Source organism: Pavona decussata, unplaced genomic scaffold (genome assembly GCF_977016875.1).
Source record: "Pavona decussata unplaced genomic scaffold, jaPavDecu1.1 SCAFFOLD_5, whole genome shotgun sequence".
Lineage (NCBI taxonomy): Eukaryota > Metazoa > Cnidaria > Anthozoa > Scleractinia > Agariciidae > Pavona > Pavona decussata.
The window spans coordinates 355,790-368,965 of NW_028145429.1; the positions used below are offsets into that span (position 1 = coordinate 355,790).

A 13,176-nucleotide genomic window follows, 5' to 3' on the forward strand; every position below is an offset into this window, starting at 1 on the left:
CCTCTTAGCTCCAAGGCGGCCAGACCATGACCGTTTTCTGCGCATGGTCCCTTTACGTCAAACTAGCCTTCGTATGCCCACTAAATCGCCGAAACTATCTGCTTTCTTGAACAACATAGTGGAACCTCGATATCATGACAACAAAGCGCCTAGGAAGGGAAAACGGCCACACGACCGAAACCTTCATTATATTGGAGTTTGGCTAATAATTAATTTAATACTTTTTCGAGGTTTTTGAATATATTAGGCAAAAGAATGCTTGTTTCAATCGTAGACAAAAATCGCCTTCAAACGCTTCATATAATTTATCACATAGTGACGTCTCAGCTGATAACTGTCACTTCAGGTTAAAAAAGGATCTGGAAAAGATATCACAAAATTGAAGCATACCTTGTCCAATGTTACCCTTGTAAAATGTTCTTGAAGACAATGGTTGTTAGAAATACGCTTTGGTCCGTCTATTTAAAAAAAGAAAAAGCTCTGTAGGAGTAACACAATGACCGTAGAGGAATAGCACTGTTACTGAACTGACGCGAAAATCGTCTGCGTCTTCGTTACTGTGTCGAGTCTCGCACTCCACGCGAGTTTCGCGCGTGTGAAGTGCGCTCCCTGAAGGAAAAGCGGGATTGCTCGTCAGTTTGGTCTCCTCCCTCTTTAAAGCGATGTACACCGATTCAGGTAATCTATGCAAGTAATGACCAATAATAACAAACCTACTATTAAAGGAAAGGAAAATTAACTAAAGCGAGGAAAGATCAATTGAAAAACTGAAGTCTTGTGATAATGAATTCTGACGGCTTGACAAGCTGAATCAATATTTGATTTCATTATTCATCCGTATTTAGCAACACTGAACAGAGAATATAAACTTGAGAGATTTCTACTAATGTTTCCTTAGTTAGGATATTTAACAGCAACACAGATTTGGTTTTCTTAGTTAAAGAACTTCAATCTTTCGTTTGATTCCGCTAGCTTCTTGTTGAGGTTAGTCCACACAAAAGAGGCATAAAAGTGCCTGTGATTGATTAACGAATCGGCGAAATGGAAACGCTTTAAGGCTAATGTAAACCTTTCAACCTGCCTTTATCTTATATGCCAAGTTTTCAAAGGATATAGTACCGTGCTATTTGCACAAGTGTTTAATGGGAAAATAGGCTCGGTTTAACGGACAGATATATTTATGAAAATCATCGCTGTTATCCATGTTCAACGTCACTACGACACTCCTTGAGAGTTCAGTTTTCACGCAGAATCCTAGCCAAAGACAGCCGGTTTTAGTGACAAAGACAATTGGCAAGTATCATTGTAATGGACGGTTTTAAGTGGGATTTATACTGATTTCTCTTAAAAACCAGAGTGAATAGGACAATAAGAAAGACTTGATCGGTTCATGACCACGAAATTTTATTTATTTACTTTATAAGCACCATGGAAAATGAAAGATCAAAGAGCGCTTCACAGAAATATACCGGCACAGAGTGTGTTCAGGTTCATGAGCCGAATCCCAAGCCATCAAGTAATAAAGATAAATTCAGTTCAAGATTACTCCTAAAGCAGGAAATGACTTCAACACCAGCCAAAAAAAGTTTAAGTCAAGATGCGGCTCCACAAGCTAAAAACATCAGCAACAGTTCAACCTTTTTAGGCGCCGTCAGCACTCGTTACTATCCTGGGAGAAAATCGATATTGAAAAGCTTTAAGGATTGCAGTCTTTCACCATGTTCTGAGGAATATACATTTGTCATGCAAGGTTTCAAAGAAGTTGGAGAAGAACCGGTGAAATCAACTGTCGCGCGGCCCAGAAGGTTGAAAAATCGCAAGACATCAGTCAACGAATTTGCACGGGGGACGAAGCACTCTTCCACAACACCGAGGCTTGAAAATGATAAGGTAGTTCAGTTTCGTCAGAGGCCGCGAGGTAACACGCTTCCCGAACGAGTGAGTGAAATTAGGATTCCTTGCGAGAAAGAACTGGATGGAAAGACCAAAGAAAATACCAAGACACGTGAGCTAGACGGCGTGGCTTTCGGCCCAAAAGTTAAACTCGCATGGCAGGAAATAAATGAGGACCCGTTCAGTATTTCAGCGAAGAAAGAGAGCAGGAGGCCGCATGTATCCTTGTGTTATCCAAAGCAAAGGCAAGAAGGACACGAAAGCAAAAATTCCGAAGCTTCTCCGCAACCTGGCGGAGGAAACGTATCAAGTAGCAAAGAAATACTGCGCGTACGGAGAAAAGCAGAAATAGAGTTGCCCAAGATAACAGAGAGAGGTTTTATTGATGATCTACAAAAAGAGCGAAACAATAGTAAAATTTCAGATAGAACACAAGGAAAAATTTCCGTAGCTCATCAAATGAAAAGTTCAATAAAGGATTTGGCGCAAGGCGAGAATTGGCTAGCACTCTACTCTCAAAGACAGCGAAGTTATTCCTGTGAACATTTTACCGGAAGTAGAGACACCACTAAATTGAAACCAAGTCTTGCCTATTCACTTTCACTGCCAGAAACTGATCATTTTAATGTCTCCGAGAAAACCTTGGCACCTTTGAATTTGAGAAATAAAGATTGTGAACTCAAGGCACTTTCGGACAAAGCAACAATCTCGCGGCGAACGAGTCAGTTTTCAATCACACGTGCAAATCTGCGGCGTGTTGGACAAGCGACGCTTGTAGCCACAAGACTTCTGAAAATGCATTATCGAGAAAATGGAATGAAAAATGATGTCAATATCACACAAGAGGAAAAAGAGCTTGAGGAGTTGTTTGAGGAAATGAAAGATTGCCGATACTTGAGGCAGAGTAGCTATGAGATGCGAACTTAAATATAGGCAACAACGAATAATTTTTATGTAATTTTCTCCAGATTTATGAAAATGATTTTTTTTTTCAATAATAGAGTTCCATTACAGAGAATTGAAATCGCTTTTAGTGTTTGATTGTGAATTACGGAAAACACGTCGAGGAAATGAATGAAAATTAATTTCAGCAGCGACCCAATCAAATTATAATTTAATGCGCTGTAAAAAAGGAGGCTTTCAGCATCTGCATTTGAATAAAATGAAATGAATGTTAATATCGCAAAATAATGTAAGACTTCAATGATTTACGGTTATTTAAGTGCATGGGGCTTATTGAGTGGCCACGGGGGACCAATATTCGTTACAAACGTGTTTCTTGTTATGATCTTGGCCAGTGATGTTAAGAAAGCTTCGTACGTGATTGGGTGTTTGCCAGCACAAGTGACCATCACAAAAAGTATACCAAAAATGCTTAACACGTGAGTACGAATAATAGGTAAAAGTTATTAAAAATGTCCATGTGTACATAATAGTGTCAAGCATTTAAAAAAGGCGCTACAAGGCGTCACTTCATAATTCACACTTATGTTTGATCAACAGACCGACTCACGCCTGTTTTTGTAGCATCAGCTTAGTCACGTTTTTTAGACGCCATTTTGGATGTACGCAACAGGACCGCACAACGGTTAGTTTTGATGAATATCTGTTCCAAGGACAATTCTCACCTAAGAAATTCAGATCAAACTGTAAAGAAAAACTAGCTTTTCAATGGAGAGATGTCACCTCAAACTTTCGTAAGAAAAGAAAAATACTAAACCTTTTTTTCAAAGAGGCAAATATCTCGTTTCAAGTATTGAATAAGGTTTCAGCTCAGAGCATGGAAGGTCAACCGCAGTTCGGACTGACTCGGGGAATAATTTACTTTACTTTACTTGGCCAGTACCGGGGGTCTACTACACTCTGTCTTTTTTATAAGAACGTCTTATTTTGGAGCTGAGGCTGAACGTTCTTATATTTTATTGCGATTTGAGGCTAAAAATGTTCTTAAGATGTTCTGAAATAACATGGTATACGCTACATGTATTTCAGTCTATCAATGCCGACGTGACCAGGAAACCTATCAACGTGCATTGTCTGCTGATTCTGACAAACCGAGAAGTGTGTCGCCATTGTTAATGTTATACAAAACGTGCCCTATTTTATATACAGATTAGCAAAGTAAAAACGAATCGACTCTCAGCCTGAGGAATGTTCTTAATACGTCCTTAAAATTTTGGTTAATCTCAGAGTGTACTCATTATAGCTAAGCCCGTTCAGTATCGTGTTATTGCCGTCCTGGACTAAACTAAAATGACACTCAAAACTACTGCCGCGTCAGACTGGAAGCTCTATCATCGCGGCTATATGGCCAAAGCACGACTTGGTTTTAATTCTAACACGCCAGTTCAGTGCCCTGCCAAACCGGATGGCATACATGTAAAACATAAATAATTAATAAATACTGTTTGCTCTTACAACTCAAGAGTTTATTCGACTGAACAAAATTTCAAGCCTGAAACCAAACGTTTCGACAGACGTTCAACTTGCCAGAGGCTTTACTTGCGCGGTTCCCAGTTCCGGTGCCACAATTTTTATGAGCCGCGAGAAAAGCTTCGCCGCTCATGGCGTCGGCCTCCGACCGATCCCGAGTCCTCGGAGCGCGAGGAAAAACCTCTGGTGGCCCTGGGTGGCCATGGTAGCACATCCTTGTTTCTTTCTCAACTCTGTCTTCTCACACTTACCCACTTTTCCTCTCCTTTTTCTTTTATCTTTCCATGTTTTAAATAATTTCCCTTTTCACATAGCTCTTTTTCTGTCCCATTCTTCCACGTTCCGTTTCCATTAGTTACTAAGCCATCCGGGATCTTGTTTTTACGAAATTTTCCCGCCAAATCCCTTCACGTGAGTCAACTGATTCAACCTCGAACAAGATGGACGTCGCTGATCGCACAACTGGCACGGCTCATGTCCGCGATGACCTTGCAGAACGATGCCAAAAGCTATTTCAAGACTTTCTCGAAGAGTAAGTAATATTTTTATCAAATCAGATCGAAAAATGCTCTCATCTTTGGAAGAAATATGCCCAATCTTGTACATTTCATTCAGCATGAATAATTTGCCGACATTACACATGGTTCGAGGCAAAAGCCCTTTGTAAGTTTTCTGGTGTCTGTTTAAATTGTTTGTGGAAGATCGATCGCTCTCAGCTTTTCACGTTCCCTGGAGCGAACTTTGATCTAATTTCTTTGTCGCCTTATGACTGATTTGCAAATGCGAGTCTTCCAAACCTTCTCGGCTCGGACGTGCACTGCACAACTAAACAACAGTTCAAATTTTGCACGGCAATGTACATATTTAAGCTTACCAACAAAGACTTTCTCGCCTTTCTGAAGCGTATTGTTTGTGTAGTGAAGAGTACCTGTAAATTTCAGTCGTTGTTTTAGTTTCTTTTCATTTTTTGAGGCTGTAGAATACATTTTTGCGTCGACGAAGGAGACGCTTCCTAATCGAGTCGTCCCAATACTGTCCATCATGCCCAGCGCGCGTGTTCCTTAGCGCAAAAAAACGAGAAAATATGTCGGTGCAAAATCGCACCGTCACAATAGCATAATGAATATGACAGTCCATCATGCCCAGCGCGTTTCGTACCCAGTGCCTACCACTGTGAATGTTCAGCGGCAGCAGCCTACCGCTGTAAATGTTCCTGAGCGCGAGTAATCAAGAAAAGAGGTTGGTTATTGGATAGGATTGTATTTCGGATGGGATTGATATAAAAATAGATATTAACTAGTAGTAATCCAAGATTATAGTGCGTCGACTTAGGCTCCTAGGCTTCTAACAGGGTTACATAAATCATGTTAAGATTACAGGAGCCTGTAAGTATAGTCGTAAAACATTAGGTTATTGTCTGGGAACAGTTGTCAACAGCCGTTAGAAACGTTTTATGCTGCCTGTCCCAGGTGTTTATAGGGCATCTTACCAAGGATGCGGCAGATATTTCAGAAAGAAAAGGATCTTACTTTGTCTTGTACTTTTCGTTTTGTACTTTTCGCAGCCAAACCACGAGGAACGGTACGAAACGCGCGCGGGACGTCAAGATGCTATTGTGACGTTTTCATAATAAACGGTGAAAGGAAAGTTCCTCGGAGATAAATGACATGACCACACTGAAGAAACGTCTATGTTTTTTAAAACCATTTTTGACACCTTTTGATATATATTTTTATAACAATTTAATTTACAGGTTCCTGTAATCTTAACATGATTTATGCAACCCACTTAGAAGCCTAGGGGCCTAAGTCGACACACTATAATCTTGGATTACTACTAGTAATAAAGTTATAGTTTTATGTAAGCTTTTTTAAGACCTATATGACTGTATCTGTGCAAGCTTTTAAAAGCCTAAAGCCTCATGCTTTTTCAAACTGGGTCACAGCTTTTACAGTCAGTGATGAGGTTATGTAATGAAGTTGCTGGAATAAGCAAGCTGGACTTGTGATTTTTTGAAGTTATTGACATATTTTTAATATTGTAACTCTTATAATAATATTTATAAATATATCCATCAAGGTTTCAAGTTGATGGAGAAGAAAAGTACCTTCCAGAAGTTCAAGAGCTTATCCGACCTGAACGCAATACATTAAGTGTTAGTTATCAAGATGTGGAGTCTTACAATGCTCAGTTGTCAACCCTCATCCAGGAGGAGTATTACCGGTGAGATCAAAATTGGACAACCCTAAAATATCACTTTTACCTGTAGAATTGATTTTGTGTGTCTGTAAGATTATTTTGTCCATTTCATGCAGCTGCAGATTAAATAAAGGATATTGCACATGTATAACCAATAGCATGCTGTAAAACTTGGAAAGCTTTTTTTGAGTTTTTTTTGGGAAGGGGCTTATGTGATCAACCACAGAGGTGATTTTTTTATTGTTTCAGAATATATAGGTGGAAGAAAACAAGTCATTATATATTGTTATTCTTACAATTCAATTAAAACATTCCAGAAAATATCTGAACTTGACCCACGGATGTTTTTTTCTTTATTTAAACCCTTCCCCCTCCAGAGATTTCAGTTTAGCCTCATACTTTACCTTTCGACTCTGCTCCGACTCTCCTCCCCCTACTCCCCTTGGAATCCTTATAACTCTTCAACTGGTGGATATGGATATTTCCCTGAAGGTCACACATGTTCTCTTTTTTAGAGTTTTTCCATTTCTGTGCCGAGCAGTCAGAAACTTTGCAAGAGACAGAGGACAGGTCCCCCCTACCAAAGAATTTTATGTCAGCTTCACAGACCTGCCTACCAGACACAAGTAAGTTACTTTCTGCATTTGTATAGAGTTTGTTTTTATTTCAAGAGCCATTTCTACTTAACAATAACTTTCTCCTAGGATTCGAGAGCTTACCAGTCAGAAGATTGGTAGTTTGTTAAGAATAAGTGGACAAGTCGTTCGCACACATCCAGTACACCCTGAGTTAGTGTCTGGCACATTTATCTGCCTCGACTGTCAGACAGTCATCAAGGATGTAGAACAGCAGTTCAAATATACCCAGGTATGTGCTTATTTCATTACATCACCAGTATAAACCTGAAAGGATTGGAAGTAAATCATACGTACTACTCATCCCTTAACGCGTACAATTCATAGATCCCTTGTATCATGTGGCAGGTATGAGTTTTACCATGAGTTTGGACTGAATAATTAACTTGCACCCTTTCATTAACAGCTGTTTCTCAAGTAAACTGATATTAGAAATACAATTTTTGGCAGAAAGTGACATTGAGTGAAGCTAGTGCAGGTGATAAACAATCAATTAAGCTTAACCCTTGTCGTGCGGGTCCCGGAATATTCCGGACGCGCGTGTACGTCCGCGTGGACGGATCCCGGAATATTCCGGGTTTCCGAATACTATTGTTTTACTGACGGCTAAGCTCGGCAAACCTCGGACCTTTGTCGGTTACTGTTCTGGGCCCAACCAAGGAACATAAGTAAAGTACCCGACAGAGTTCCGAAGACCCGAATTCAATAATAGAATTAATTAGCATAAAAATATATTTTGCCTGCCGACAAAATAAACAAAGATGGCGGCAAGGATTCTGTTTGTAGACGAATCGAAGGAAATATAGTTGAAGTTGTTGGCGGAGAGGATAGCGATGAAGATCAAGACACGAGTGATTTTGAAAGCAGCGGAGAGGAAGATGACAGGAGTGAGCAAGAGAGCGATAGCGAAGAAGAAAGCGACGAAGAAAGCGAAGACGCCAGCACGTGTCCCGCGAAGGTTTGACTTCACAGCTGATCGATGACTGAACGTGCAGCTTCCAGACAATCCTTCATTCTCTGACTACTTTTATCTCCTTTTCCCCGATAACCTTGTAGATGAGGTAGCAAACCAAACTAATAAATATGCCAGGGAAACGATCGCATCTTTACAGCGAAGAGATCGCTTGCCACAGCACTCGCGCTTTTAATAGAATTGCGTGGCGTGACATTAGGCGAGATGAAAGCTTTTCTTGCCACGATTATTGCCTGGTGAATAGCCTGCGTAGCTGGCCAATAATTGTTTCATTAAGCCGATGGAACTGGTGATCAACTCTGGTTGCCATTTTAGAGTTGTGTAGATAATTTTTGGAAGAAACTCGTTTGATTATTTTATGTAATTCTATAATTTTTGTCAATTATTTACACAAATATTATTCCACAGTTGGATTTTGAAAGCAGTTTTTCAGCAAAATTCGTTTTTATCACTATAATCGGTAAGGCAATTTATTAAGCTTTAATTTGATATATAGCTTGTTGGGGTTTGAAGAAAAGTTAAGATTTCGTCGCTGGTGAAAGGTGCCACGGTTTGGTACAAGAGTACTATTGTAAATAAAGTCCTTCTGAGGGATTGTAACCGGATCTTAAAGTCAGTCCGATAAGGGTTAAACTTAACTCCAGTTTACAAGTCTGGAATGCAAAGAGATTTTCTGCCAGTGAAGAAGCTCAGAAAATGTAGGGCTGCAATACTTGATTTAAGAATTTTTTTGTAGGGGGGGGGGGGGGGGGTTACCAATAATTTATTAGTGCGAGTGCGTTCTTGAAGTTACCTGCCCAGACTTTGAGTGCTGTAAGTTAGGAAGAGTTATTTGTCCAATCGTGGAACTTTCACAATATGATTTATGATACAATACATTGTTGACAACCAGTTACTGATAACTTTTATTGGCTGCAGATTTTCATAAAATGAGCAATGCCTAGTGATGGTCATCTCATTGAAATTTGTTCAATTTAAGTGATTATATAGAATACTTCAAGTTGATTTTGACATGTATAAGATTATTTACACTATCATGATATAAATTATGTTTCTCGTTATCCTTACAATATCTTGCTCAGATTTTAATGACAACCCAAAATGTATTGTCTGTAAATCTGTTATACCTTCTATCTATTAATTTTGCCCAGTTAAGTATAGTAACTTCTGTATTGTGGTTGACAGCCCACAGTGTGCCGCAACCCGGTATGTCAAAACAGGGCAAGATTTATGCTTGACATCAACAAATCACGCTATGTGGATTTCCAGAAAGTTCGTATACAGGAAACACAAGCAGAGTTGCCCAGAGGGAGCATTCCTAGAAGGTTTGTCACAATTTTTAATCAGCCTTTTCCTTCTTGTGACTTTATTAATTATTTATTAATGGCTGCCATGCATAATTTGTCATAACAGTGTTTAACATTGATGTGTTTTTAATTAGTGTGGAGATAATTCTGAGAGCAGAAGCTGTGGAACAGGCACAGGCTGGAGATAAATGTGACTTTACTGGAACACTGATTGTCGTTCCAGATGTAGCCCAGTTGTCCACACCAGGTATTGAATATTTAATTGTCTCTTAAATAGGGGTGGATTCTGCCTGTGGCGACTTTTGACCTGAATAACTTATTAAATATTCTTGCGAATACCATGAACCTTCATGCCTTTTCAGAAATTTATCTGGGAAAGTATTTAATGCGGTGGGTTGGTGTTTATTGACTTTGATGTTACCGTGGCAACAAATTTTTGACAGACAGGGTTTTTTTTTGTGGAAGAGGACATAGTAATACTCCGAGGCAATTTATGCTTAGTCCTGTGATGGACTACCATCCCATCCACAGAAGTGGGGATAACTAATGCCCCTTAAGTCACTTCATTCTGAGTACCTTGTCATGGTAGAAAAAAATATTGACATCCAGTGGACAAGTGCAGTTCTGGTTTTACTTTTCTAAACTCAAATCTAGTTGTCCTTGAAGATGAAGTCAAATTCCATTTGCCACGGTGTGTTCTTCTTTTCTCTTCACCTGCTTTGATATTGGGGCATCAGAATAATTTGTTATGTTTTGGTTATCTGCCATTTTTCTCATTGACTGAGTAGTTAGCCAGTACCTGAATTGATGACTCCTACTGAGTCCCCACGCTCTTCAATATGCACAAAATAAAAAAATTGCAGATAAATGGATAGTTCATTTTCATTGACATTGTTGGGGGGATATTACAGATAGGGATAACCTCAGATAGTGTTAACATACTTTTATACTTGTTAATGTTTTCAGTAAACTGATGCCCATGTTTCATTGTTTAGGTCAGAGAGCCGAGTCTTCTGGAAGACAGACATCTGGTGAAGGTTACAAATCAGAAGGTGTCAGGTACATCATCAATGAGTGTCAACATGTTAATTGTTTTCAACAAGTCGACATCTAACACAATACTAAAGGAAGTTCTTCAACTTCAGAAATAATTTTCAATGCATGTCTGTGAACAAGCTGGGAAAAGCTTTGATGCTATTAAAAACAAATCTTTTTACTTTTGGCTGACGTTTTTGGCTTACGCTTCATCATGGTCATCAGTGTCATGATAGTCATGGATAATGTTTTCAGTTTACAGTTAAACCTCTAACAGCTTTCCATAAGTGGCCACCCTCCTTTTAGGGGCCAGTTGTCAGAGTCCTGGAATTATTGTCAGTTCAATACTGTAAACAAATGGTGGCCTAGATATTGAGCGCATGTGGCCACTTTCCTGACTGCTTCGCAATTCCCTGAGGTGGCCACTTAGTGGGGGTTTGACTGTACATACCTTGTACTAAAGTCTCATTAAGTCTTGACTCTGATGAACAGTTCCCAATTACTTTTTGTTAATAATGTATTCTCATATTTCAGGGGTCTCAAGGCCCTTGGAGTACGTGACTTGACCTATCGACTGGCTTTCTTGGCGTGCAGTGTCCAAGCAACAAATCCAAGGGTAGGAAAGATTCTTTTTGTTTCTTTTTTTTTTAATCTGATGATGCATGTAATGTTGTTTTAACTTGACTTCTTCTATTTTTTCTGCCATTTAGTTTGGAGGGAAAGATCTTGATGGTGATGATGTCACAGCAGAGACAATTAAAAAACAGATGACTGACCAGGAGTGGCAAAAAATCTACCAGATGAGCAAAGACAAGAACCTCTACCAGAATATGATCAACAGCATCTTTCCTACAATCCATGGTTGGTAAACATGGCAGCAAACATTGTAGGGGAATTGTACCCTCCCTCCTGTCAACCAACCTTTTCCCTTTTCACTCTTATTTCAATGCAACCGCTGTTTGTTTGTCTGTAATGAATTTGTACTGAACAAGTACAAAATAATACTTACGTTTGGCATCTGGTATACCCTTTGGTTCAATTGTTAAGTTTTGCATTCCCCAATGTTTGGCACCAGTAATAGAAACACAATAAAATAACTAGTTTATGTTAAATCAATCCAATTAGCTCACAATGGGGACACAAACAGTTTTGTAGAATTGATAACTCACATCAGTGACACTATTATTGTATACAAGACTGCGCCAGCTACTAGGCTAGGGATGGGGGAGAGGACAGATAAGATGGAAAGTGACTAAAACTAATTGAGGGGTGGGAAGTTTGATTAATCTTTTGGTCTGACAGAGTATGCATGGATTTTTAATTGGTCTAAGATCAAAGGCTCCTGTGAGCCAACTCGTGAATGCAGATGACACATAGTAATTGAAATTTAGACGGCTACGGAAACTTCCTCAAAAGCTAAAAGAAATTATATCTTTGCTCGATTATGTAACGAAAAATGACCATTCTTGTACTATTAAAATGATTGTCAAATTATTCTGTACAGATTGAATAAACCGATTATTCTGATGCGCCGATTAAAAAAAATCACGTGTTTTTTTTATTCAAAGTTCATAGGAGCACGCCATGTGCAGCTACGTCATGCAAATTCGTGTCCCCGATAGTCCGGGGCTACTGGATTTCGCGATCGGGCTAGTGGATTCTAACCATCACTTGCCTGATGGGCAAGTGAAGTTTTTTTGGGAATTAAAATTACAAAATTACTGTAGGGCAAGCCGATCTCACAAAGGGAAATATGTTCAACAAAGTATCGCATTACATTTCATGCCCGACATAAATGCGTGAAATTTTTCCTTTGGAGTTCAGTCCACGCAATCCTCAAGTAAAAATAATGAACTATGACAAGCTCTTGCTAAATAAGAATTATTTATCGACCGCGTCCTTTTGCTTTCCCATAAATTTCCAGTTGTAAATTTCGAAAATGAAACATTTTTTCCCTGTGAAACCTCTATGAAAGCTGACAAGATCTTAAAGTGTTCATTTCACCAGAAATTTGCATAATTTTGTTTACGACGTCAATGATGCGTGACATGGCACGTTCCGCTTTCGCGTGAAAACTGACAAATTAAATTATTTTTTAATTAAATTATTTCTAAATTAAATTATTTTTAATTCTTAAAAGAAACCGCACTTTGTAGAAAAAACCGGAAAAAAACCTATAACTTTGCTCAGATTCAACCAAAAATCTCCATTCTTACACTGAAATGATTGTCAAATTATTCTCTACAGAATGAATGAGAGAATTCTGACGCGTCGTGAAAAAAAATGTTCACGTTTTTTTTTTCACTGAGTTTACGACCCCGGACTTTCTGAAAAACTGAAAAAACTTGTAACTTTGCTCAGATTGAACGGAAACTCTCCATTCTTGCACTAAATGATCGTCAAATTAGTCTCTACATATTGAATAAGAATTTCCTGATGCGCCGTGAACAATAAATGTTCGCGTGTTTTTCCCACTAATTGAATTTGAAACTCACTCACTGCGCACGCCCGAAAGTTAACGACAAAACCGACCGACTGATCGACCAAGTCAAAAGCCAGCTATCGCTATAACTCGTTCATTGCGCTACGCGCATTCACGAGTTAAAAACTGGAAAATTTGTCATTCAGGAGAGACACTGAGTGCTTTTTTCTTTTTACATGGCTTTTGGGAGGACCATTTGTTTTTAATGATATGAGATCA

The 13,176-nt window shown here is 39.0% G+C and overlaps 1 protein-coding gene across 1 annotated transcript in view; it reads left to right on the plus strand.

Annotated features, from left to right (window-relative positions):
- The first annotated feature begins 4,703 nt into the window (after window positions 1-4,703).
- LOC146489588 (zygotic DNA replication licensing factor mcm6-B-like) overlaps window positions 4,704-13,176 on the plus strand; it is a 28,095-nt gene continuing 19,622 nt past the window's right edge. The window contains exons 1-9 of the mRNA XM_085105219.1: window positions 4,704-4,858; window positions 6,406-6,549; window positions 7,041-7,151; window positions 7,230-7,392; window positions 9,319-9,458; window positions 9,575-9,687; window positions 10,436-10,499; window positions 11,010-11,091; window positions 11,186-11,336. Coding sequence (XP_084961345.1) covers window positions 4,767-4,858; window positions 6,406-6,549; window positions 7,041-7,151; window positions 7,230-7,392; window positions 9,319-9,458; window positions 9,575-9,687; window positions 10,436-10,499; window positions 11,010-11,091; window positions 11,186-11,336 — 1,060 coding nt within the window. The 5' untranslated portion in view covers window positions 4,704-4,766. The remainder of the gene's footprint in view (window positions 4,859-6,405; window positions 6,550-7,040; window positions 7,152-7,229; window positions 7,393-9,318; window positions 9,459-9,574; window positions 9,688-10,435; window positions 10,500-11,009; window positions 11,092-11,185; window positions 11,337-13,176) is intronic.